We start from the raw sequence: 27,905 nt of genomic DNA, 5'->3' as shown, positions 1-27,905 counted from the left end.
CCTCCTGACATCCAACCTCCACCTGACCTTCCTCTTTTGATTCTAACCTTTAATGGGTGCTGGCCCATCACTTGTGTGTCCTATGTTCTCTATGCCCCTCCAAGGATTTCTGATCCCCCTCATTACCTGTTTCGCCGACTTATGGCACTGCCACACTGCCAAGAAACAGCCGTCATCACTGAGGTCTGCTTCCTAGTCTGGAGCTCTCACTTGCCCCACAACCAAGATTGTTGGAAGTAGGAGCCTCTACCCTCTATTCACATTCCCCATACCCTACCTCTTTCCAGAATCAACACAGCCAATCTCCCCTTAGCAAATAAAAAATATTCATGTCCTTCCTTTGTGTGACCCTTACTGGGAATCCAGAGATCATGATGCTTAGGTCTTGTAAGTGGTCTCTGTGGATAGGGTGGGAAGAGGCCACATTGGTCCTCTGAAGTCCTAACCCTCTTTGCTAAAAGATACTGTTCTGAAAATGGCTCTGCACGCTGCCCATGCGCAATCTGGGGTGTCCTGGCTGTGCTGGAGCACTGACTGCTGACCTCACATTGCAGGCCCCAGTGTTTGCCACTGCAATGAGCAGCCTCTCCTGCCTCCCCAACTGCACACAGGCCCAGGTAGGGCTGGGCTGTCCCCTAGCAGGCCACGGGAAGGTGGAGGCAAGAAGATCATTGGGAAGCCATGACAGTCAGACAAGCAGCAGCAGATGGGGATGTGCACTGGGTGGAGTGGACAAATAGCACGAGGAAAATCAGCTTTGGGGACAGAAAAAGCCAAGTGGGAAGTGTAATAAATACTAAAACCAGAAAAGCCTGAAGACAGTCCATCTAGGGAGCAGCAGGAGGATGGCTAACATCACTGGAGTTTAGGTCGGAGGGGAGGACGGCAGGAGGGGCCCAGATGGTCAGTATTCCAGGGGCTAGGGACAAGAGAAATGGCACAACGTAAGTCTCTCGGGAAGGGTCACTCACCTTCCAAGCTGTTGGGCTCATTGGCTGCCACAAGAAGAATCTATTTAAAACACACCAGGCATTTTGCCTCGTTCTGTTTCCCTGACCAGAAAAGGCTGGAGCCAAAGGCTGAGGGAAGGATTCCAGCATCAGGACCCTGCACGGATGACATGGCTGAGACCATTCAGGATGGGGAAGATCCCTGCTCCATCCTGAATGATCCACACTTACATCCCCCACCCCCACCCAAGCTGCCAGGCCACTAAACTCCTCGCATATTGAACACAGTCCCAAAGGCAGCTTGTGGTACCATTTCCACTGGGAAATACTCAATGGCTTCCTTCATCCTGTCTTCAAACTTGTCAGAAAGCAGATGCTGCTCAAATCTGACAGCTGCTCTTAAGGGCATGCTCAAAGGGCACTCCCTGACCAGTGGGAATATTCTTAATGATGACTGAGAGGCCTTGGGTGTTAAGACTATGGCAAGACAAAGGAGCGAGCATGAAAGGGCATCAAGGGTAAAATGGCCCTAGGGAAACCATACGGGACTTGAATTGGAAAACACCAACAGCCTCGCTCCTTTCTCTGGACTGTGTATCTTCGGGAAGTTCTAATTTGGAGAAGACCTGACTCCTTATCCGCCAGCCACAGAGAAAGTATTAATAAAATATAAGGCTAGGGTCTAGAAGAAGTGGCCCAGGAAAGCCATCTATGCAAATTTTGTTTCCTTCCTACTTGAGAGGGTTGGGGATGAGAGGTCCGTCCTTCCCTGGCTCATAAGCTCATGAGTTGTGTAGAACACTGTTCAAGAAGGCAGAATATAAGCCCTCTGTTGTGCATGAGATTCATATTCTTGAAAGAATTAGTCTATAAATCAAATTTTACCTGCCAGAGAAGCTGGCTTTTCAAAATAAATTTGAAGTCAATCCTATGTTTAAACAGAAGGATGGCTTGTGAAGGTGAATAACCATCCTAGGTCACATTTGCAAATTGGGAACTCTGAATGTCTGACTTGGATGGTGGGGCAGGGGGTTTTGTCTAGAGATTAATCTACGGTTTGCTTTTAGGTTGCAACTAAGCATTACTTTAAAACAAACAAAAGACTGAGTTTTTAAAAAACATTTTTAATGGAAAATTTCAAATATATATATAGAGAGGGCCCAATATAATAAACACACAGCTTCAATGGTTCTCAACCCATGGCCAATCCTGTGAGAAACATGAACTTTTGAACCAGCTGACAGATATAGGGGATGAACTTCGTGGTACAGAACAAAAAGAATTAGTCCTACTGAGGCTGCAGTATCCAGAACGTTTCTGCATAAATGCCCTAAACTAGAGCCTAAAGTATGAAACAAAGGGGTGGAGAATATTATTGGTTCGCAACCAAATAAGAAACCTGGGAATTAAAACACAAAACAAAACCACACACACATACAATCTCTCCGAAGGATGCAAATTAATAGTAACACTGGTTGCTTTCAAGGAGGGCAGAAAGACAGGAGCGATTTTCATTATATGTTTTTTAAAAAATTTATACTATGTGCACATTTTACCTATTTTTTAAAATTAACTTATTAAAAACAAATATGAAGCTTTGCAATAACCAAATCCACTAGATGTAACAAAAGGGAAAACAGCCTGGATTCAATATGTAAGAGGGCTTATATTCTGCCTTCTTGAACAGTGTTTTACACAACTCATGGGCTTATGCCAGGGAAGGACGGACCTCTCATCTCCAACCCTCTCAAGTAGGAAGGAAACAAAATTTGCATAGATGGCTTTCCTGGGCCACTTCTCCTACACCCTAGCCTTATATTCTATTAACACTTTCTCTGTGGCAGGTGGATCTTCATCACATTTTGATCTGGATTTACTGTTTTATAGTAATTTTCTCAGCTAGAAGAATGCACAACCTTCCAATCCCAAAACGTACATCATTAGAATAGGTGCTTCACATAATATTAAAAACACCAGCCCTGGTGGTTATATGGATATATGCATTTGTCAAAATTCATTGAGTTGTATTCTTAGATGTGTGCACTTTATCATATGCTACTTATACTGCACTTTAACAAAGTATTGCTAAAAAAAAAAAAATCACAGTCCTTGTGGACAAATAAGCCAAAAAATCACCACTTAGAGGTTTGTTGGGTTGATGGTTCAGAGAAAGCTGCTGTTATGAGGAAACATGATGTGGACTTTTTGCAAAAACTTACTCTTTGGAAACCACCACTACAGCATGTGCTTTTGGTTAAGCATTCCATGGCTGAAACGCAACTCTATGCTGAAATGCCGAGAGGATGAGGCAAAATCTTGGCCAAGGTCAAGCTCTGTTGATGGTCTGAGAGGGGGATGGCAGCCAAGTGCTCTGCACTTGTATAACATTTAAAAAAGAAAAACTAACCTAAGTCATCTTCTGTTCCTTTTTGTAGCCAACTTTAGTCCTGCTCATTGTGTCCAAGAACTCAGAGGGAGCCATATGTGCAACAGCTCAGGCTTACCAAACCTCCAGGGCCAGACATACATATCTTGATTAAAAAGAAACGAAGCCAGCCAACAGGGCTTTAGTTGATTCCATGGGATATAAGGAGAAATTTTAGAATTTTAGATAAAGTTAGGGTCCATCAAGGAGAGGGCAGAGAAATGTAGTTGAGCTTCCTGTTTGGCTAGCTGCCTACTTTTTCTGAAACAAACAACAAAAGGACCCCAATTTGGTAGAAAGCAGGGGCTCATGTCTAGATCTAGGTGATTATTGTGAAAAGAGCTCCAAGATGAACACATTTGATACAAATCTGTGTTACACAATGAAAAGCCAATCCACTTTGGGACTGAAACTAAGCACAAGGATGGACTAGAAATTGTGTTTTCTGTCAGATCACAGGGGATGGATATATAGACAGAAATGTCTTCAGCAGCTTATAAAATGCAAACTTTACATTTTGCACGTGTCTGTCTAGCTGATGCCCAGGCAAAGGCAAAGGCAAGCAGGACAAAGTCCAAGGCATGTCAGGGTTATACAAGACAGGCTCCAGAGATGCTTCCCTGTCTCCCTGTGAGTTCTTCATGTCTTAGCACTCATGGATGGGTAAGAACGTGTTAACACTTTGGATGCCTCCAATATTCTTGGGCTGTCACAACACCACACACAAAACACAGAAAGAGTATTTTTACTTATTGGTTTAAGGTTTTTTTTTTCAAAGTACCCAATTCAATTCTCCATTACATACATATATACACACATATACATACATATATACACACACATATGTATATATGTGTGTATATATACGTATATATGTATATATGTGTATATATACGTGTGTGTGTGTGTGTGTGTGTATATATATATATATATATAAATCTTAATTTCTTTATCCTTAAAATGAGAAACAGTCTTTCCCCACTCAATATCCTCCCATCTACAACACCTGGCACACTTGCCTCATTTCCCTTTTACACTTATCTCCTATTAAATCCTACAACACTGGCAATGTGGTTAAACATACAGATTTCCCTTCTCTCTCTCTGATTATTCAGTGAACTGGGCGATAGGGAAATGTGAGTTCCCTAGAGCCACACACAGACATCTCTGGTAAGACAAGTATTCTGACACCAGATGGAGAGAGCAGGCTTCTCCCTAGTCAATGAGGCCATGGTGTGGCACCCTGCTTCCCTCATTACCCTTCTTTCCATGCAGTCTCCATTCCCAGCACTGGAGGTGGGATGAGAGTGTGCAACAAAGCAGAAAGTACACAGTACTCAAGGGAAAGGGCCACATAAGGAAACAGTGGGGTGGATTATAGAATGCTACAGCTAGGAGGGCCCTTATGGCACATCTAATTCAAACCTCTGTAGATACAGAAAGGGGCCCAGAAAAGTGATCTGTCCAAAGGCACACAGCTGGTGGCTGGAACCAGAACCTCAGTCACCAGCACACTTTTTTCTGATCCTCCAATACATGACAGAACTAGGTATGGGAAAGAGCAAAATTTAAAGTTCAGTTCATGAACAAGCCCCCAGCCCACCCCATCCCCACTAAAGAAATAAACATACCTCCTTTAAAATTATCCATGTTTCAGTCTCATTCCTTTTCAGCCCCCTGTAGCTTACTAAGCTCAAAATTCTGTTTCTTACCCAGGACTTAACAGATACCCTGGTGGCCTGAGTGGCCAGAATCTCAACTCTGCCCTGGCGTGCTGCAGCCTGAGAAGGGAGATCTTTAGGAAGCAGAAGTAGGGCTCGGGTGCGATGGCTCACACCTGTAATCCCAGCATTTTGGGAGGCTGAGGCGGGCAGATCACCTAAGGTCAGGAGTTCGAGACCAGCCTGACCAACATGGTGAAACCCCGTCTCTACTAAAAATACAAAAATTAGCCGGGTGTGGTGGTGCACGCCTGTAATCCCAGCTACTTGGGAGGCTGAGGCAGGAGATTCGCTTGAACCCAGGAGGCAGAGTTTGCAGGGAGCCAAGATTGCACCACTGCACTCCAGCCTGGGTGACATGAGCAAAACTCTGTCTCAAAAAAAAAAAAAAAAAACAGCAGCAGCAGCAGAAATAGATTCTAAGTAGCCATTTCAGCTCAGGAATAGTCTGAACCCAAACATCACGCTTATAATAATGCTGCCTGTAAACTCGGCAGCTTTTGAAGCTTATGCTGGGAGAAAGGCAACAGGCTACCCGTCCAGCAAGAGAGAAAAATTTGAGAATAACAAATAGCAAAAAGCAAATGCTTTGAGTTCAGTCTGGAGGGTATGACATTATCTCCATTCAGTCACAACACAAAATGACCTTTGAGGCAGCCTGCACCATATCAGAAAGGGGTACAACCCAGGATGCATGAACTAGGTCCTTTGACAACTCTATTCCTCTGCAAAGGCAGTTCTTGATTATCTCTCAAATGATTAACCATTTGGTCCAGTTACCCAGTTTCTAGGGGCCTTCAACCAGAGTTGGCCACAGATAAAGCTGGTTAGAAAAAAAACAATGGTCTAATGTACTTCCCACCTTTCTAAATAACATGTTAGCATTTAAGCAAGGCCTTGCTTCCTCAAGCAAAAGGAGTGACTAATACATCTCCTAGCAGGCTGGTGGAATAGGTACTTTTGAATGCATGGGCTGTGTGGCTGCACGTCATCCCTGCTCCATTGCCTGATAGAAAACTGCTCCAGGACTGGGACAGGCAGAAGGTGCTGGGCTCTTGCACAGGGGCATCTTGGTGAATGCCTGAAAATTATACCTGAATTCCAAAACAAAACTATCTGGGGGGCTGGGCACAGATTACAGGGCTCATACCTGTAATCCCAGTACTTTGGAAGGCTAAGGTGAGAGGATGGCTTGAGGCCAGGAGTTTGAGACCAGCTTGTGCAACAAAGCATGACCCTATCTCTACAAAAAAATTAAAAAATTAGCCAGGCATGATGCCACAAGGCTGTAGTCCCAGCTACTTGGGAAGCTGAGATGGGAGGACTGCCTGAGCCCTGGAGGTCGAAGCAGCAGTGAGCCATGACTGCACCACTGCACTCCAGTCTGGAGTGAGAACCTGTCAAAAAAAAAAAAAAAAGTATTGGGGAGATTATGTATTATTTTTATGTTATTCAGATCAATCAATAGTTAATCAAAACAAGAATCATTCTTATACCCTCTTTTAGTTTATCTCTTCCAACAGAAACTGATTCTCAGTGTACTCCTAAGGGGATTAGGTACTCTTGAAAAATGACCATCTTATAATAGGAAACATAAAAGACCAGAAAGAAAGATTCATTTAAAATACATAATAATTAGTAAACTAGCAAACTGAGAAACTATCTCCTTTAAAAGAAAAAATGATACTTCTTATAAGGCTGAGACATAAGGAAGGGGAAAAAAAGGAAGAAAGGATAAATAAATGAATGAAAAATTGAGAGGCAGGGTAAACTAAGAACTTAACTTACAGACAAATGTTAGGGCCCCAAACTAATAGGCAGAATAGGAAGGTGAACAAAACCTCCTTCTGCCTGCTGGATTCTTAAGAGTCTAAAATGCAGGATTAAAATGGCTTTATTTCAACAGAACACATTTTGTCATCTGATCTCTATCCGTGACATGGATAACAATAAGTAACTTATGGCTGTGCTCTTAAGTGGTAACAAATCCCTGAATATTGTGCCTCATTCACTTTGAGATAGCAAATCACTAATTGTTTGTGTAGCAGGGAAAAAACATCTGCCTATAGTCTATATTTTAAAATTTAAAATTTTATTTTTTTACCTTTTTTTTACATTTTTATTTTAAAATAAATATAAACAGTGTTTCCAAAAAACATTGACTACAAGGGGGAAATGAGGCAATAAGGTTGGAAGATGGGAAGGACTCAAGAAGAGATGCTGAACCTGCAAACACAATGATCAGGGAGCATGCAGAGAGGCCCTTGCTGTGACACTGTCCTCTCACTGCTACTCATATGAAGCCCAGTGACTATGCTGGGACACTGGAGCTAAAGGGTCAAAGAGAAGCATTTCATTCCTAAAAGGTGATGTCAATTTGTACTCAAGCCCAGCAATGTGAGTCCCCCTCTTCACAATCCAATTCTAAGATTCTATTCTTAAGAAATTACCAAAGATAGAGCCAAAGAGATATATACAAGAAACTTCATCACATCATCATTGATAATAAAGGTATCTGAAACAACCAAAATTTTCAACGGTGTGGGGATGGATAAGGTAGAACCACTAGAAATCTATTTTCAAAGATTTAAAAACATAGGAAGTTACTCATGATACCATGTTAATCAGTGAGAGGGTAAAGTTAGGATACCAACCTGTATCTATGTATGACCTTCAATTTTGTGTAAATATCATACACCTTATATGCACTTTTTAATACTGAAAGGAAATTCATAAATATATCAGCAAAGTTTAGCTCTGTTTTAGATGGAGAGATGATGGCTAATTTTTATTCTTTGTTTAGACTTTTCTGTAATGAGCATTGTTACTTTTATATCAGAAAAATAGACATTTACCATAAAATAAGTCTACCCTCAAATCTCTGATTTAAGACGACAATTGTCAGTCTTAGGAAAAGCCTGCTAAAGTTCAAAGCAGACTCAAAGAAAAAAGATTCAAATCTACACAGTAACTCTCTCCTGAAAAGGATGAGAAATCTTGTGTGACGCAGTCTGGCTTTTTCCTCTACTTTGCTGCTGGCTCTATTTCACTGCGCCTCACAGAAAGCTCCATGAGAAAACTCTTTCCTTAGCACCTTAAATGACCTTAAGTGTTTCTCACCTCTTGGCATGAGGATTAGAAGGAAAGAAAATGAAACAGCCCTACTCCCTTGTTTCAAAGGAAAAATTTTTCTTGCAAAGCTATCAAAATGACTTAAAATCAGCTATGCAAAATTTGAAACATAAGTCATGAGTTACGTTCAGTAACCAGTCGTTTTTTCTCAAGAATGAATATAAAAACAAATCTATGAGTGCCCTCTTGTGGCAAACCTAACTATTACCACAACCCAAGTACCAGCCTCTCCCCGTCTATTTCCACGGCTCTCCTCCACTCCTGGGCTCCGCATAACACAGCCAGGAGGCAGAGACCCCATAATAACCCACTATAGTGAATGCACATTCCTCAAAGTGGCTGATACTATTTGTTTTCAAGGATTTCTAGTTTAGATCCCAGAAATGCCTGCTTGAAGACAAGTGGGAATGAAGGGTCAGAGGAGCAAGATGCAGGATGTGCACGTGGGTTCATGGGCTGCTACTGATGGCCGATGGTGACTGTGTGTGGTATATCCATGCACACATACCACGGCACTGCCAGGAGGCAGGGGCCTGTAGGATAAAAAGCCCCTCCCCTAGGAACGCTTACCAGTTTTATAAAGCCATGAAGTTTTACATTTACATCCAGTGAGCCTTGTGCTTACAAGTAGATTTATTATCAATTTTAGAGTAAACATCACCAACTTGGGCACAATTCCAAAATAGAGCTCTTGTTGGATTCTGGTCATAAAATTCTTTTTTAAGCTTGTTAAGATCTTATAAAATAAGAAAGTTTTCCCAATACTTTAGAAAAATTACTAATCATTAATAAGTCGATTTTATACTCAGAAAAGTGATGGCCTAACATTTTGAAAGATGAAACAACACTCCTCTTTTGAACATCTAATGTATTAAGTAAGCTCAGTGTCCCAGGCTTCAGAGGAGACAGAGAAGTCCTCATATTGCAACCTGACCAGATGACTCTGGGAGTGAATTAAATGCTTAAAAGAGGTCAGTCTTGCAAATTCGATGAAGCACAGAATACAGGGGAACTGATACTGATTCTGATAAAAGATAACATTCCTCTCAGAAAGGGGTGAAGCTAAAAATCTTGCAGTTCTGGGGCAGGAGGAGTGCAACAAGCAGGCAACAAACAGCATGAAAGGAAAAGCTGAGTGAATTTCAAAGTTCTATTGGGAGATGGAGTTTGTGGTTCTTTCTGCCCCACCCAGGTCAAAGGCTCATTTCCAGAAAAGGATTTCTCCCAGTGATAGGGTGGAAGCGTGTGGCAGGAAGTTGCTGTTTGGTCCTGGAAGTGTAAAGGAAAGCCTTTTCAAGTATGTGAAGTAGACTGAAGTGACCCAGATGGGATGGATCCCAACCACATGAGTTATGGGAGAGTATGAAGCCAAAGAAATGATAATTATGAAGTTGAATTGGGAAAATAAATTTGACTCCTTGTTCACATCTCCAGCCTTTGGAAGAACTTTTTCTCCCCTCCTAACGGTACCGATATACTGGACAGCCCCTGTTAGAGATAAACCGAGGCACTAGACAAGGAAGAAATGCATTAAAAACATTTTTTTAAAGTCTTGACAAGTCACTTCTGGGAGAATTCTTCATTTTTCCTCTGCACAGGGACAGCAGAAGAGGGAGAGTAAAAATAAAGGCGAAGGCCTCTCTTGTCCACAAAAATAAGAGAGGAAAAAAGACCCTGCCCGTTTAAAATCCAAAACCATAAACTCTCCTTCAAACAATATCTTTGCTCCAGCAGAAACATCCTGGGATTAGTCTAGGTTAGTATTCTGAGTTGTGTCACCCAGGCTTTGCCAATTAATGATGTACTAAAATGGGAAGAGGCGACTCTTCAACCTTGGCTCCAGCTTCCCACCTGTGCTAACTGGGAGGAAAGCAGCTATCACGACAGCTGGATGGGAAGATCTTCCCCGAATTTCCGGAGCAGCTTCTGATGGTTGTGGTCCACTGACCACTGCTGGGGCAGGTGCTTGGGCTGCATGGAGTCCAGGAAGTGCTGACGCCAGCGGCTCTCCAGCTGCATGAGGGAGCGCAGGCCACCCTGGCTGTGACACTGCACCACCTTCAGTCCGTGAGGAACATAGTTTTCGTTGGAGATTCTGCCAAGACATGAAAAACAAAGGGTCTGAGGGAAACAAGCACAGGATGGCCTCACAGACAGCTTCAAATGCTGCGGGCCAAGGGTAAATGGGGAGGTTGAAGGACTCCTAAAGGGTTAGTTACTTTGGTGTTTTCGAAACATCCTCTTTCTTATCTCTGCCCTTTTTATAGTCTGAACATACGACTCGCAATCCCAACAGAATGTATTTGAGGGTTCTGAGCTCTACTGACAGGAAAGCCACTTCATAATGTTCAGCTCCCACGAGAGGGGCACTACCATCCAGCTGATAATGGATGAAGAATGCTGGTCTTCCATTTCTTCCAGGATTACCCAGTGACCAGTTCACCCCTCTTTTAAGTTGTTCATTCTGGGACACAGTATTTATATGAGGCTGTTAAACCGGCCCACATGTTACACTTTTTCACAACACAATTTAATAACCGAATGTAAAATGCAAGGTTGCATATTTCTTTAGAGCCTTCTTTCTCACAAAAAGATGCCAAGCCACAGTGGTGAGAAGTGTTTCGGTCACAGTGAAATGCTACTATGGTTGCTCAGTTGTGCAAATGGTGCCATTAAATGAGAAGATGAATCCCTCCCTCCTTCCTAAGCAGAGTCCTTAAAAACTGCTCCGATGCCGTGTGAATGGTGCTTTCACCTCCTGTGAATAAAGATGACCTTCCTCAAGGAAGTACCCTGCCCACACACACTCTCCTCTCCCTACATCCATACCCCACTTTCAATCCTCCCTCCCAAGACGCCCACCACCCCAGCAGTGTTGGCGTCTCTGGGTATCTGCAGACACTTTATTATTAATATTTAGCTCATGTGCTTCCCACTAACTTGCCTGTCTCCAAACAACTGTTCTTCTCAGTCACAAGTCCAGCATTCATCTACCCAATTCAGCAAGATGAATTTGTTAGAAAAGTCTGTGGCTGAAAGGGGAGGTTTAGCTGCTTTAGAAAACATATTGGTAGCTGGGCGTGGTGGCTCATGCCTGTAATCCCAGCACTTTGGGAGGCCAAGGCGAGAGGATCACTTGAGGTCAGGAGTTCGAGACCAGCCTGACCAACGAGGTGAAACCTTGCCTCTACTAAAAGTACAAAAATTAGCCGTGTGTGGTGGCACACACCTGTAATCCCAGCTACTTACAAAACAACATCTATTCTACAACCTCACAGAATAGTTATGGGGATAAAATTCTATAATTCTTTTAAAACTCTGAAAAATTTTTTAAATTTAAGATATAATAGCAGTTAACCAGTAAGAAATCTAAATCCTACTTTGTCAGGTTGTCATGAGAAACAATTAAGGCAATTTATGTGAAGTTTATTAGCTGGTTTGCTGCAAGATATAGTATATCTATAAATATCTGTTCAATAAATATTTGCTGTATCTGTAATGGATCAGTAGTAATGGATCAGAGTACAAAAATTTTTTGTTTTCTAAAAAAATTAAATATTTGCTTATAATTGGAGTTACTTTTTTATTTTTCAGTTAACAAAACCCTATAGGCAACCAGCATCACTCTCAAGGTTTTGTGAACTTATCAGTTCCCTTATTTCAACTCCTAGTACAGTTGGAAAAAGTGACAGTTGGGAGGCAGAACTGCGCATGGTAGCCCAGAGCTCTTACCATCTGAGCCATGTGCCCATTCATTTCTCATTTCAGAATACTGCATTGTGTCACAAGAATTCAACTATGTACTCACGGAGAAGGAGGGAGAAAGCAAGGAAGGAAAAAAGAAAAGTAATTTACATAGTAACCGCAATTCTGCTCAACATTCCATTCAGTGAGCCGATACCCTGTAGTGCAGGTGAGATAGGAACTATGAATTCATTAGTCACAGTTCTCACAGACCTGTATAAAGTCAGAGACACAAAACCACACATAGAATTGGCCCTCCATCTTTGTGGGTTCTGCATCTGTGGATTCAAACCTCAGATCAAAACGATTTGGGGCCAGGCACAGTGGCTCATGCCTGTAATCCCAGTTCTTCCAAGGCGGGTGGATTGCTTGAGGTCAGGAATCTGAGACCAGCCTGGGCAGCCTGGTGAAACCCCATCTCTACAAAAAATACAAACATTAGCTGGGTGTGGTGGTGCATGCTTGTAGTTCCAGCTACTTGGGAGGCTGAGGTGAGAGGATCACTTGAGCCTGGGAGGTGGAAGTTACAGTGAGCCAAGATAGTGCCACTGCACTCCAGCCTGGATGACAGAGCCATATACTATCTCAAAAAAACAAAACAAAACAAAACACAAAAAACCACAAAACTATTTGGGGAAAAAAAAAAAAAACTATCTGTACTATCTGTACTGAACATGTACAAACCTTTTTCTCATTACTTCATAAAGAATAAAATACAAAAGCTACTTACATAGCATTTGCATTGTATTAGGTATTATAAGTAATTTACAGGTTATTTAAAGTATACAGGAGGATGTGTGTAGGATATATGCAAATGCTATGCCATTGTATATCAGGCACTTAAGCATTGGTGGATTTTGGTATCCAAGGGAGGTCCTGGAACCAATCCCCCATGGATACTGAGGGGTGAATGTACTATATCTCATGGGGAACTTCAGAACTTTGAGGGTGTTATTGGACTATTATTTCATCTCATGTGCTGGCATGAGGATTTACGTCTGCATAGAATGTGTAAGATGCAGCTCCACCACAACTGCACTCTCATGCTAATCACAAAAATGACCGAACTTAAGTGTATGATCTTTAAAAAGGTCAAAGATAGGCACCTCACAAAAAGCAAGTTTCCTATGGAAAGGAAATCCTCAAGTAGATTGTTCTATTCCACTTCCAAGGTATCTTAAACTACTAGACACCTACTAGGTGAAGCATGAGGCTAGGCACTGTGCCTAAGCAGCCAATGCCCCCTCCCTGGCAAGCATTCTCACTAAGTAACGAGGGTTAATGTCCCTGGTACATCCCACAATTCCTGTGCTTTGTACCTGGTCTCCAGGCTAGCAGCCTCTTGAAGTATCTCCTCTGTGACTGTGTCTGCGTTATAAAACTCTCTGAGTGCTTGCAGCAGCTCCTCCTTCCGATGAGCAGGCAGGCTCTCCGCGTTGAGCAGGGCCCTGGCCCCAGAACGCACCTGCCGGCGCTCAGGATCTTCCAGCAGGCGCAAGCCCTCCTCAGAGCCGATGGGGGCCTGGAACTCCTTGGCCAGCTGCTGCTTCAGATGGTTGTCATAGTAGTTGGAAATGGCATGGCAGGAGGTGCAGAGCAGCAGCACATCGTGGGAGTTGTGGTCCTTCATCTCGATGGGGAAGTGCTTCCGGTACTCATGTGGAATCACGTTCTTCCTGGAACAAGCCCAGCCGGAAGGCAGCGCTCATAAGTGTATGACAGAGCACATGGAAAGACAGCAGACAGGCTATTGGGGTTCTAACTGGGGCCCAACCATGACTGGGAAGCCTTGGGCACCACCGCCCAACACAGATCACAGAAAGGCAGTATCACCTATTCCACTCAGCCCATCTGTGTCTTAGCTTCCTCTCTTCTGCCAAGTAAATACAGACCACCTGCTGTGGGCTTCAATGGAGGGCCAGCATAGTGAGAGGTTAATAACAACCTCTGAGAAGGCTGTGCTCCCAGAAGGCAAAGTCTCAGAGAACTGAAAAGATACTCTAATGGCCTTTGACACCTGGAAAACAACTCTCTCAAGAAGGCCTAGGAACCTGAAAAAGCCAATTTCCTTCATCTGAGGAATACCTTACTCTATTTCCCTGGTTCACCAGGTTCATCATTATTTTCTAAGGAGAACTAAGCTCTCAGGAAAAACTCTTGGCAGCAATGACTTTGTCTCACTTTGCAGGGGAGAAAGGAGGAAAGTGAGTGACTCCACAGAAGCCAGGGAGAAAGCCCAAGTGTCTGGGCACTCAGACGTAGTCGGCAGCCTCACCCTCACGGTGCAGGGACCCTGATGTGAAACAGTATTACAGCACAGAGCAGGCTTCAGGACACTTGGATACTCCATGAATAAAACCATGGCTCAAAAAGCTGGTGAGCCAGTCAAGAGAGGATGAGAAGGACACAACTTCTGAAGGAACTGGTCTTCAGTCTTTCATGAGCAAAAGGGAACCACTGTCCCCATGACAGACCATTACTGAGTATGATGTTGCACTCCAGAAACTGGGAAACGGCTCAGGAGGGGTAAGGGCCACTATAGCAAGGGCAGCAGAATACCAAAGCTCTTGGGGAAGCTGGATGCTAGGAACAAGCCTCTCAGCCAAAGTGGACAGACAGCCACAGCCCCCAAAGGCTCTGCATATGGCTACAAAAGCAATTTCCATCTGCCACAGACAACCAGGGTGGCCCAATGCCACACTCACCGAATGTAGGAGTCTCTCTTGCCACACACTACACACAGGTTCTCTTTAACCATCAAGTAATAGTCTCCAGGAGATTCGGGCCTTCCTGCAGGTTCAAACCGTAGCTTCACCACAAAGGGCTCTTCACTCACCAGCTCTTAAGAGAAGAGACATCAGTGTTTGACTGTTCCCCCTGCCCCCACCACCACACCCAAGAAGCAGCACTACCTTCACTGTTCTCTGCTATGGCCTGGCAGAGAACACGATTTCTGGGTTGTGTCTACCCAGTCCCATGCATCTCACGGTCTCTCTGCCTTCTTCTATCCCTCCCTCTTCCTTACCTCACTCCCCACTCCTTCCAGCATCCAATGCACCTAATTAGAGATAAACAAGGACAGCTGAATCTCATACCACCAATGCCTTTGTCCAGGTACCACTGAGCTTTTCTTCTATCACAAGTGCAGAGAGGCTGTCCATCAGGAGCATGGAGAAAGCAGTTATCATAAAGAGGTGATTTTCTGCAGGGAAAGGAAAGAGAATTCTCAAACCAGAAGCTAACTGTGGGTCAAAATGTTGCCTTCTCATGCTCTCTTCTTAGTTACCCAAACTTCTCAACACTAAGGTCAAACACACCACTATGGAAAAAACAAACAGAGTGAGAAACCATGTTTAATCCTCACCTGCATTGGGCTAGGAAACAGAACTAAAAATGAATGAGTTTATGCCTCTAATTTTTACACTTATGGACTAGGACATTAGGGAGTGTGTCGGGTGGTTTACACACAGCTCTGCTGTGAATGCAAAAAAGAACCAAGCAACAAGAAAACTGCCAAATCACTGGATTAAACAAAGTACATTAAAAATTTAAAAGTTCAAGCCAAAGTAATGAGGGCCATGTGGATTTACTTCTAACTCACATGCAATAACACTTCCTTCAATTTAATCATCCAATTAATTCCTAAAGGCACTTTGCTACAGGGACCAAATTTATGCTCCAAAGTACTTATTAGTCATCTTCCTACAATAGAGGAATAAGTTATACAGGACATTTTTCATTGGCTAGAGGGTAACATTTTCTTGGAGCTGGATGTCATTCTAAATAATCAAATAACATATGAACAAGAAATCAGATAATCCATTTCTCCTGAAAAGTACAAGGCACTATGTGTTATTTATTTTCCACAGCTAGCCTGAAACAAGGAAGGAATGATAATTATATCCCCATTTACAGTTGGAGAAGTTAAGGCCTAAGGTCACATCAGGGTCAATGACAGAACTAAGCTAAGCTTTCCTCATTTCCACTCCAACTGTCAATAAATAAAAAAGTAAAAGAAGGGAAAAGGAGAAAAATACACAAATAAAGCAAAGGAGAGATCAAACGTCTCTGATGGAAAGAAAAAGCAAGATTAACCCCTGGAGAGCTGCTGCTCCCCTACTACAAGCCTTCTCCCCAGACCCCAGGGAAGCATCACACCCTTTGCTAAGGCTGGGCCACTGACTCTTTACTAGACAGGGAGTGACTCAGTTACCTGGCAGAATAGCCCACCCCCAGGGGCTTTCTTTTATGTTTTCTGGGGTCTCTCCCTTGGTGGTTGCCTGGCACCATCCCATCCATCTTAGACTTCTTATTTCTTGGCTTCTGCTGAGATTCTGTTGCTTCCCCATTAACCTCTTCTCCCAATCTGCTCATTCCTTTGCTTCGAAATGGGATGTCGACCACACCCTGGCATTTTTCCAAGACTTTTCTCCAGCTACTGTGGTCATCGTTTTTTTCTCCAGGTGAATTCCTAGAGAAAGGGTATCCAAGAAGATGAAGAAAGAGAGCCACTGAAATCTGGGCATCCCTGGCAGCATAAATTACCTAAAGAGAAAAGTCAGAGATCAGTGGAATCTGGAAGGCAAACCAGAGAGAACAACTTCAAAGTCAATCACAAAGAAATAGATAACTCTTAGGATCCTAATTCAAAATGTACGACAAGCTGGGCACCATATACTTCCTTAAAACTTTTTATTATAGAAATTTTCCAACTACACAAAAGTAAATTGAATAGTATGATTAACTCTCATGTTCCCTATGTTTTTAACTAAAATAGCTAAAATAATGACTTACTCTAAATGCTGGAAAATCCTCACCTATATAAATCAGTGAAGTTTCTATCTGCTACCAAATTGCTGGACAGATTTCTCTCAAGTTTGGGGGAAGGGTAATTAACAAAGGCCTGATAACTAGTACATGAAATTCACTTTGGAGGCAGTCATCCTCTGGGATGGCTGAAATCATGATTCATTAAGAGGCCTGTGTGACTGTCAATCAGAAATGACCTGCCATATCTATTAATAAGATATTGAAAACAAAGAAAACAAATAGGTTTCAAACATGGGCCTCAAATCAAAGTCACAGGGCCCATTCCTGGAATTTATTTATTTAATAGTGGTAAGTCATTCTCCTAAGCAACTGGTGATAGGCAAGCTGGTCATAAAGAAAAGTACTGTGGGCCAGGTATGGTGGCTCACACCTGCAATCCCAGCACTTTAGGAGGCCAAGGCGAATGGATCACCTGAGGTCAGGAGTTCGAAACCAGCCTGGCCAACATGGTGAAATCCTGTCTCTACTAAAAATACAAAAATTAGCTGGGTGTGGTGGTGGACGCCTGTAATCCCAGCTACTCGGGAGGCTAAGGCAGGAGAATCGCTTGAACCCAGGAGGCGAAGGTTGCAGTGAGCTGAGACCATGCCACTGCACTCCAGCCTAGGAAACAGAACAAGACTCCATCTCAAAAAAAAAAAAAAAAAAAAGTACTGTGGTCAAAACTAAAATTCGGCTGGGTGCGGTGGCTCACGCTTGTAATCCCAACACTTTGGGAGGCTGAGGCGGGCGGATCACTTGAGGTCAGGAATTTGAGACCAGCGCAGCCAACATGGGGAAACCCCGTCTCTACTAAAAATACAAAAAATCAGCTGGGCGCGGTGGCACGCGCCTGTAATCCCATCTACTGGGAAGGCTGAGGCCGGAGAATCGCTTGAACCTGGGGCTTGAACCCAGGAGGCAGAGGTTGCAGTGAGCTGAGATCGCACCACTGCACTGCAGCCTGAGCGACAGAGTGGGACTCCATCTCAAAATAAATAAATAAATAAATAAAATTAAATTTAAAAAAAACTAAATTAAATTTTAAAAAAACTAAAATTAATAGCTTTTCCCAACAAAAAGTGTAAGGACTTTAAAATTCTATTAGTTCACCTTTAATAACCAAGCCAGTGAATAATTCTATTAGTAAGGATCATTTATACTTTTAGAGTAAAACAAGTTTGGATAAAATTTTCCACCTAGATCCAACAATCTACATTATCTATTAGCAGACTGTTTCCCACAGAAGAATGTGTGCTTGAATGAGAAGACTTCAGAGTTCTCTTTAACACATTATTTTCTAATGATGAAGAAACAAATGGTACTAGGATGACTGGAGGTCCACATGCAAAAGAGGGAATGTGGACCCCTACCTCACAAGACACACAAAAATTAACTCAAAATGCATCACAGATTTAAATGCAAGAGCTAAAACTATATGACTTTTAGAAGAAAATATAGGAGCCAATCGTCATGACCTTGGGTGAGGCAATGATTTCTTGACTATGACACCAAAAGCATAAGCAATTAAAGGAAAAGATTTTTAAAAAGAAACTGATAACTGGAGCTCATCAAAATTAAAAACTATTGTGCTTCAAACAACCAGTGGTAGAAAATACTTTATAGATCATCTATCTGAAAAGGATCTAGAATATACAAAGAATTCCTAAAACTCAAAAATGAAATAACAAATGACCCAATTAAAACATGGGCAAAGGATATGTATGAATAGACATTTCTCCACGGAAGATATACAAATGGCCAATACCCACATGAACAGATGCCCAGCATCATTAGTCACAAGGGAAATGTAAATCAAAACCATAATGAAATACTGCTTCATACCTACTAGGATGGCTCTAATGGAAAAGACTGACAATAACAAATGTCAGCAAGGATGCAGAACCCTGACACCCTCATACACTGCTGGTGGGAATACAAAATGGTGTAGCTACTTTGGAAACCAGTTAACATTTCTCAAGGATGAACAAGTGGTAACTGACTCGGCAAGCAAGGTTGAAACTAGGCCTATGCAAGTGGTATGGCAAAAAGCCTAAGTTCAAATGAGTTTGAGCCACAGAGACCAGGAAAGCATAAGGAATGGAGACACCAGGTATCTGTGAAGGCAAGGGCGAAAACAGAAGGATAAGGTGAAATCTCTATAGAGAACACTTACACCCTGATCTCCTCCTGTACAGCACAGGGCCAGACAACTATCCCTCCCCTAGCCCAAAAGACAGTAAAAGTTTAAATCATATAATGGTTAAACCACAGAGGATCTGGACCTGGTAATACCAGGCAAAACTGAAGGGAGGGACAAAATGTCACCTGAAGAAAGGGGGATTAAGGGAGAGATTACACACTGAATGTTAAGACCACTGGCACCTTTCCCCCACTCAGTGACTGGAATATAGGCAGTGGGACTTAGACTTCTTGAATAGAATACTAGAAGATTCATCTGTGGAGAAACTAAGTCACCTAAGAGAAAAGACACAGTTACTGACTTTGTTTTTTTTTTACTGCTCATGCTCCCTTTCTCAAGAAGCTGTTTTGAATGTACTCTGCCAAGGCAAGAAAGGAAGAAGACATGGAATTTAAAAAACAGAGGATCTACTATGAAAGAGAAAGGTGAAGGGAATTCCAGGCTGATGGTAAATGCAAATTCCAGGGTGAGAGTTGGGCAGCAGGCCTAGAGTGCAGTTTGTCCTGGGAGGAGCCAGATGATAGAGGGCTCTAGGAGAGAAGGCTCCAAGGGAAAATGAAACAAGTGACCTGACGTGTGTCTGAACCAGCCCAGAGGAGATCCATAGTTCTGATAAGGAGTCTGGGGTGGAAACAATAGGTACATGGAACACTATGCAAACAAAATACTAATTATTAATCCTGGGAAATAAAAGTAACTGCAGTTTACTATGTGACTCAGCTATAAACAATATAAATACTGGATATTAACCTGATAAAAATGATGATTTACCTAAATTGGGAGGATGGGAAAGAGAAGTATTTGTCTAGGGACAGGGGAGCTGCAAGAGTACTAAACCGTATCTTCCATAGTATGATGTCAAAAGATAATATAAATAAATAAGAAAGAATAACGCATGCATGTAATTTAGAAGTATAATGATAATTACCAGAAAGAAATGAAAGTGGTTGCCTCTGAGGAGAAGGAAGAAGGATTAGGAATGGGGAAAGGTAGTGCAGGGAACTACTTACTGCTTCTTAAAATAAGTTATAACTCCTACACACTTATAACACTATATTTTTTTTAAATTATACATTTGTATTCATTAAAAAAAAATCCCTTTTTCTGAAATGCCCAACATATAGTAAATGCTCAAAAAAATCAGGATTCTTGGCCGGGCATGGTAGCTCACACCTGGAGGTTGAGGTGGGTGGGTCATTTGAGGACAGGAGTTCGAGACCAGCCTGACCAACGTGGTGAAACCCCGTCTCTACTGAAAATCCAAAAATATTAGCCAGGCGTGGTGGTGCACATCTGTAATCTCAGCTACTCAGGAGGCTGAGGCAGGAGAATTGCTTGAACCCAGGAGGCAGAGGTTGCAGTGAGCCAAGATGGTACCACTACACTCCAGCTTGGGCAACAGAGTGAGACTCCATCTCAAAAATAAAACAAGCAGGACTCTTATCTTTTATTTAAGTGATTATTGTAGACCAGTTAGCTGGAGTATCACCAGAGAATGAATCTATTTTAAGGCATCTCCATCCAATACTTATACTATATTTGAGAATTTGAATTTTATAAACAGTTATACTTCAGAAACAATGACCTTCCATTCTTCAACTACTCTGATAAGAAGTACCTGGTCCTCTGTGAGAGTCTCAGCATCCCAGTTGCTGCAACGAAGTAGAAGGGACTTGTCAAGCGGAAAGTTCAAAACAGTCTCAGCGAGGGATTTCAGGCTAAGCCCATTACAGAGCAAATTGTTTCTAAAAGAAAGAAACAAACAAAACCATGCATCAAAAACGGGCAAAGGACATGAACAAGAAAATCAAAAAAGACATATAAATGGCCAATAAACAGAGATAACATACTGAATCTCACTAGACATCAAAGAAAATGATAATTTGTTATCTATTTGTGCAACACTTTATAAATCCTTTCTGTAGTTTAACTCATTTAACACTCACACCAACCCTGTGAGGTGGCAACATTATCATCTCTACTTTACAGATGAGGAAACTGAGGAACAGAGAGGCTTAGTACTGTGCCAAAGGTCATACAGCTGGCAAGTGGCAGCACCGAGACTCCTACCCATGCAGTCTGCTCCCGAGTCAGCTTTTAGCCTCTATCCACACTGCCTCTAACAGCACACAGCGACAGTGGCACTCTGGGGAGCTGGTGCCAAAGAAAGGAGGGCCTGATGAAGGGAGGCTTTTACTGTTATACTCCATAGACTTTCACAGAGTTTTAATTTTCACAGCAATATCTTAATGTATTACTTTAAAAAATTATACTTCACTTATAAGAGCTTTATATAAGCCAAACTAACAAACTAAAATAAAATTTCATTTTATACTAAAAAATTGTGATAAGTACAGATTTTAATCAGGACTTCTCTTAGTTTACCAAATCTCCAAACTTTTAGTGACTGTGTCACTTCAGGCAGGGCAAGAGGCTGTTTCAGTCCATGTTGTTATAAATGAGGACCCATACATAAACATGAGGAGGTAATTATGACCCCCCGCCCCGAAAAGACAAGCTGAAATCAAATTTCCATAGGAATAAAATTCTAAAGGAAATCTCTCTTCCTCCCAGATAAGGGCTGGTCTACCATCATTTTTGGCCTAAAGCAGGCTCTGCAAACTCAAAGGCTTATCAGGAGGAGCCAGGGTTACAATGGGAATGGTGGGGACTCTGGCAAACTAAACAGAGCATGCTCGTCTAAAGGGCACATATGCTACCCAGCCAAATGCTGCCATCTAGAACTGTAGACTCAGTGTAGTCAGATTACCTAATTTCAAGAGAAGCCAGAAATACAGATTTTTACATTAAATCTTCTTGATTTAAATAAAAATTTCCAAAAATATCATATGGGAAAAAAGAAAACCAAAAACCCTTTGCAGCCATAATTTAGCCAGTGGGACCACCAGCTTTTAGCCTGTAGCTTAGAGAGATACCTCAGTAATGTTTGATCTAAAAAGGCCAATTCTAGGTAACCAAAGTTTCACAGAAGTTGGAATGTCTCCTCACAAATTCAATATGCATCTTAGAAGACTCTAGGCTCCTATACAATTTCACATGTTTCACTACTGAGTCCCAGGCATCTACAAATCTGGCTAAAATATTTGTCCCGCAGCTACAGGAATCCCAGTATTCATACAAACCACACCTCTGCCGCATGGCTAAGTATCGGAGGTCCAGGCACCCCCTAACAACGAGGCCATAATCCTGCAGAAGCTTGCTGGCATCTTCTGAGCATCCCACTCCAACTTTCAAAATGGTGCCATCTGCCAAAATATCCAATAACGTTCTTGGTAGTGTTTTTCCTCCACAGATTAGCTTGGGTAGGCGAACCAAGACACAGAGGCCACTTGGGGAGGCCATTTGTAGAAGTGACAGAGGGCTGGCTTTGCCTTCCAAATTTACCTGCAACAGAGGAAGACAAGGTGGTGGTTCACACCTGAGCACAGCAGCGAGCATAACATATAACTGTGACAAAAAAGTCTAAGAGGTACATCCTTAACTTCCCAAAGGGAGCATCTGACCAGGTTTTGGTTTGCATCTACAGATAAGCCTACAGTAACAAATGCAATGGACTTTGTGAAGCAGCGGCCTAAACAAAGGTTACCTAGAACCCCAAACGCCAAGGCCTGAAATATAAGTCCATCAACAGCGACCAGCCGACACAGGGGAGCTCTGGGACATACACTGGCAGTCATATGGAACATGCTGGTTTTAAAAGGCTAAGGAGGCCGGGCACGGTGGCTCATGCCTGTAATCCCAGCACTTTGGGAGGCCAAGGTGGGCAGATCACCTGAGGTCAGGAGTTCAAGACAAGCTTGGCCAACATGGCGAAACCCCGTCTCTACCAAAAATATAAAAATTAGCTGGGCGTGGTGGCATGTGCCTGTAATCCCAGCTACATGGGAGCCTGAGGCAGGAGAATCGCTTGAACCTGGGAGGCAGAAGTTGCAGTGAGCCGAGATTGCGCCACTGCACTCCAGCCTGAACGACAAGAGTGAAACTCCGTCTCAAAAAAAAAAAAAAAAAAAAAAAAAAGGCTAAGGAAAAAAGGCCAAGGAGTAGAGTGCGAAATGATAAACATCCTCTTTTTTTAATCCAGCCTCTCTAATGTACACGCAGATAACTCTAGTCATTTACCTTATCATCACTGACTCAAGATCCAATTTTTAAAAAGAGGTAGAAGATAGAGTACTGTAAATAAGTGGTACCTGATAATATAATAAATCCTGGTAGCACAAAGTGCTTTCTCAGCATTTTCTAGTCACAAATGGCATTCATAAAAAGAAAAAAAATGTATATTGAGCATGTTAGGGCCTTTAAATCTTAAAAGATATAAAAAACTTTATACAATAAGTGATCGAGGTTTAATCTTTTTTCTTTTTTTTAGACGGAGTCTGGGTCTGTCGCCCAGGCTTGAGTGCAGTGGCTCAATCTTGGCTCACTGCAACCTCCGCCTCCCGAGTTCAAGCTATTCTCCTGCCTCAGCCTCCCGAGTAGCTGGGATTACAGGCACGCACAGCCACACCCAGCTAATTTTTGTATTTTTTGTAGAGATGAAGTTTCACCATGTCGCCCTGGTCTCGAACTCCTGACCTCAAGTGATCCTTCTGCCTCGGCCTTCCAGAGTGCTGGGATTACAGGCATGAGCCACTGTGCCTGGCTGAGGTTTAATCTTTTTGGGGTCATAGATAAGTTTGAAAAAATGCTGAAAGCTAAGGATGTTATTCCTAGAAAAATGTACACACAAAACTCACATACATTTTCAAGGGATTAAAATTTCCCTAAAGCTATCCACAGAACCCAGATTAAGCACCCAATAAATTCCAATCCTTCTCACTTGTCAGGAGAGGAATATAGGTGAATCAGTTTGACCAAATATGGTGAGATCATGGGAAAGCTAGGACTATCACACTATCACCTAAATTTCCCAGTCCCTAGAATAGTAGTTCTCAATTGAGGGTAAATTTGTACCCCAAGAGACATTTGGCAATATCTGGAAAAATTTTTGGTTGTCACAAGTGGGGAGGAAGTACATAGGCATCTAGTAAGTAAAGGCCAGAAGGCTGCTAAACATCCTACAATGTACAAAAAAGAATCATCTGCCCAAAATGTCAACAGCGAGGAGGCTGAGAAACTCTGCTCTAGGGCAATGTGGTCCTTTCGCTACTGTACTAGCTACCTGCTGGGCCTGCAGTGCCACAGTTGCATACAAAGTAATGGAAGAGAGCGTGCTGATTTAAGGAATTTATAATCTTATAGGAGGAGTAGGAGGGATACACATAAACAGAAGCTCACACACACAGAAAATGACATGGTAAATGCCAAAGGAATGTTTCAAGCAAAGTGTCACAATTAATCAGAGGAGGTACATTGCATAATTGAAGTGACCAAAATCACACAGAGGAAACAGTCAAGATCACAAAAGAACTGCTGTTAAAAAAAAAAATTGGGGAGGGCTCTGGCCCTCAACTTTTTTTCCAAGTCTCGCTCTGTTGCCCAGGCTGGAGTACAGTAACGCAATCTCAGCTCACTGCAACCTCTCCCTCCCAGGTTCAAGCGATTCTCCTGCGTCAGCCTCCCGAGTAGCTGGGATTATAGGCGCCCGCTAACACACCCAGCTAATTTTTGTATTTGTAGTAGAGACAGGGTTTCACCATGTTGGCCAGGCTGGTCTCAAACTCCTGACCTCAAATGATCCACCCACCTCAGCCTCCCAAAATGCTGTGATTACAGGCGTGAGATACCATGCCCGGCCCTCTGGCCCTCAACTTCTTTTCTAAGGCGGAGTAAAACCATGATCTAACTCACAAAAGACTTAGGCTTCCTTCTTAGGCACTGCTTTACCAATGAGGGCTATTTTCATATCCTCACACGAAAGCGCGCCAGTTTGATCTCATTGTCTATTTCTTGAGGCTCAGCCAAGGTTACAAAGACCTATGAAAAACATGACTACTGGGGTTCCTGTTCTCTAATAATTCATCTGGATGTGACCAAATCACCTTTTTAAAAATTAATGAGTAGTTCTTTCCCTCTGTGATATCAGCTTTCTCCAAGAAAAAGCTATAAATCTCTACTTTTAATAACTAGTACTGCTAATTTGACATAAAACTCACTACAAATTCCTAAGGTTCGATATTTGTACCTCTTTAGAGTCAGGTCTCATTTGTCTACCATACATTAATTTCCTTGTTAATATAGTGGTGAGTAAAAAGAAAAGAAAAAGATAAAATACATTAAATAAATAACTAGATAAATAGACAGATAGGTAAACTGAGTTGTCTTTAATGTTTCTGGATTGTGCTTAAGATCCAATATACTATAATCAAAGTTTTCTCACTAGGAATCCAAATGTTTATGATTCCACTAGGTACATAACTTATATTGAATATATAATTGGAAGAATAATGTTTCTAGGAGAGTCAGTTTAGCTTAAAGAATAAGATATCTAGTCTCTATTTCTCATATTTCCCCCTTTTTGCTAATTTCTTTTTGCCCTGACATCACTACTCATGGGAAACAAGAAACCCTTGGTTTATCAACATTATTAAAAAGTGACACGTTTTAATTTCATTAGCATTATTTAAACCAGTGGTCTTATTAGCATTATTTAATCTAGGGTTTTTAAAATTAGTCAAAATATATGAAAATGTTTGAGACATATACTATATATATTTATAAATTACACACATATAATACTGTATTAATGTGTTATATATACACAAAAGTACAAAGTTTAACTGAACAATACCAACAATCATTACAGATACAATTTCTAACACTCTGCTGTTTCAGTGATTCATTTAGAGAACATTGGGTTAGAGTCCTCCTTCCAGGAGCCAGGGGATAATCCATTTTGGCTTCAGTATTGGAAATCATCATTCTCAGTAAACTATCGCAAGAACAAAAAACCAAACACCGCATATTCTCACTCATAGGTGGGAATTGAACAATGAGAACACATGGACACAGGAAGGGGAACATCACACTCTGGGGACTGTTGTGGGGTGGGGGGAGGGGGGAGGGATAGCATTGGGAGATATACCTAATGCTAGATGACAAGTTAGTGGGTGCAGCGCACCAGCATGGCACATGTATACATATGTAACTAACCTGCACATTGCGCACATGTACCCTAAAACCTAAAGTATAATAATAATAAATAAATAAATAAATAAATAGAAAAAAAACAACAAAATAAAACAGTATTCATAAAAAATAATTTCTGGAATGGCCTGTGATTCTTTAAATGACTTCACGAAGGGTGCAGAGAGTAAAGAATGACATGGGACCATCTTCTGGGCTGGAACAGGTTAACTAATGAGCACCCCTAGTCTGTGGAGTTTATGTATCAGTTAAATTTTGACCAGGGTTTTGAGATAGGAATGAGTTTACCCTGTTCAGGCAACAGAACTAAGGCCCAATGTGGCTAGATGCTGATAAGAGTAGGATGAAAAGAGAGCAGGAGGAGACAAAATCAGAGATGCTGAAAGAAGCTACAGCAAGTAAGACCTTAAGAGCATGTAGGTAATTGAGACATCTGCGTTTTATTCTTTTTTTTTGAGATGGAGTCTCACTCTGTTGCCAGGCTGGAGCACAGTGGTGTGATCTCGGCTCACTGCAACCTCCGCCTCCCGGGTTCAAGTGATTCTCCTGCCTCAGCCTCCTGAGTAGCTGGGACTTCAGGTACTCGCTACCACACCCAGCTAATTTTTGCATTTTTAGTAGAGACGGGGTTTCACCATGTTGGCCAGGATGGTCTCGATCTCTTGACCTCGTGATCCACCCGCCTCGGCCTCCCAACATGCTTGGATTACAGGCATGAGCCACTGCACCTGGCCATCTGCATTTTACTCTAAGCAATGGAAGGGTTTTGGGCAGAGGACTGACACAATCTAATTTGCATTTTTAAAAAATATTTTGGTGACTGTATGGAGAAAGGATTGTACATGCGCAAGAGTCAAAGCAGGGAGGCCAGTCAGGGGAAGATTTGCAATAGGTGAGAGATACTTGAAGCTTGGACTCAGGAGGTAGTAGGGGTGTGATATAGTTTGGATCTGTGTCCCCACCCAAATTTCATGTTGAATTCTAATCCCCAATGTTGGAGGTAGAGCCTGGTGGGAGATGATTGGATCATGAAATGGAGTTCTTATAAATGGTTTAGCACCCTTCCCCCTTGTTACTGTATACTGAGTGAGTTCTCACAAGATATAGTTGTTTAAAAATGTGTGGTGGCTGAGTATGGTGGCTCATGCCTGTAATCCCAGCACTTTGGGAGGCCAAGGTGGACGGATCACTTAAGTCCAGGAGTTTGATACCAGCCTGGGCAACATGGGGACAGGTATGGTGGTATGCGCCTGTAGTCCCAGCTACTCCAGAGGCTGAGGTGGGAGGATCGCTTGAGCCTGGGAGGTGGAGAGTGCCGTGAGCCAAGAATGCGCCACTGCACTCCAACCTAGGTGACAGAGTGAGACCCTGTCTCAAAAAAAAAAAAAGTGTGTGGCACCTCCCCGCCATCTTGGTGCGCTCCTGCCATGTAAGACGCCTGTTCCCGCTTTGCCTTCCACCATGAGTAAAAGCTCCTGGAGGCCTCACCAGAAGGAGATGCGGCCATGCTTCCTGCACAGCCAATTAAACCCCTTTTCTTTATAAATTACCCAGTCTCAGCTATTTCTTTATAGTAGGCCAAGAATGGACTAATACACTGGGTCTACAGGATGATGGTTTTGGGAAAATCACCTTGCTCAGCCTTTATTGCACCAATTATTTGTACCTGTTATGCAAGGAAATATGTAGCCAGAGTCTCCAGAAAGGACCAGGCAGGAGTCAGGAGATCAAAAAGGTATTTAATGTCTCCACCTGCCTCAGGAGAAGGGCAATAATAGCTCCAAAAAGATGACAGAATATTCATTTTGTACAGG

The 27,905-nt window shown here is 42.4% G+C and overlaps 1 protein-coding gene across 7 annotated transcripts in view; it reads right to left on the bottom strand.

Moving 5' to 3' along the window:
* Nucleotides 1-8,843: 8,843 nt before the first annotated feature.
* EXD2 (exonuclease 3'-5' domain containing 2) overlaps nt 8,844-27,905 on the bottom strand; it is a 91,084-nt gene continuing 72,022 nt past the window's right edge. For all 7 annotated transcript variants that reach the window (XM_054530235.2, XM_063715598.1, XM_054530237.2 and 4 more), the window contains 7 exons: nt 22,133-22,389; nt 20,603-20,729; nt 16,186-16,517; nt 15,068-15,174; nt 14,678-14,813; nt 13,292-13,648; nt 8,844-10,323 (listed from right to left, as the gene is read on the bottom strand). In XM_054530235.2, coding sequence (XP_054386210.1) covers nt 10,107-10,323; nt 13,292-13,648; nt 14,678-14,813; nt 15,068-15,174; nt 16,186-16,517; nt 20,603-20,729; nt 22,133-22,389 — 1,533 coding nt within the window. In that variant the 3' untranslated portion in view covers nt 8,844-10,106. The remainder of the gene's footprint in view (nt 10,324-13,291; nt 13,649-14,677; nt 14,814-15,067; nt 15,175-16,185; nt 16,518-20,602; nt 20,730-22,132; nt 22,390-27,905) is intronic.

The sequence above is a fragment of the Pongo abelii genome, chromosome 15 (assembly GCF_028885655.2).
Source record: "Pongo abelii isolate AG06213 chromosome 15, NHGRI_mPonAbe1-v2.0_pri, whole genome shotgun sequence".
Classification (NCBI taxonomy): domain Eukaryota; kingdom Metazoa; phylum Chordata; class Mammalia; order Primates; family Hominidae; genus Pongo; species Pongo abelii.
This window is presented reverse-complemented; position numbering and strand designations above follow the sequence as displayed.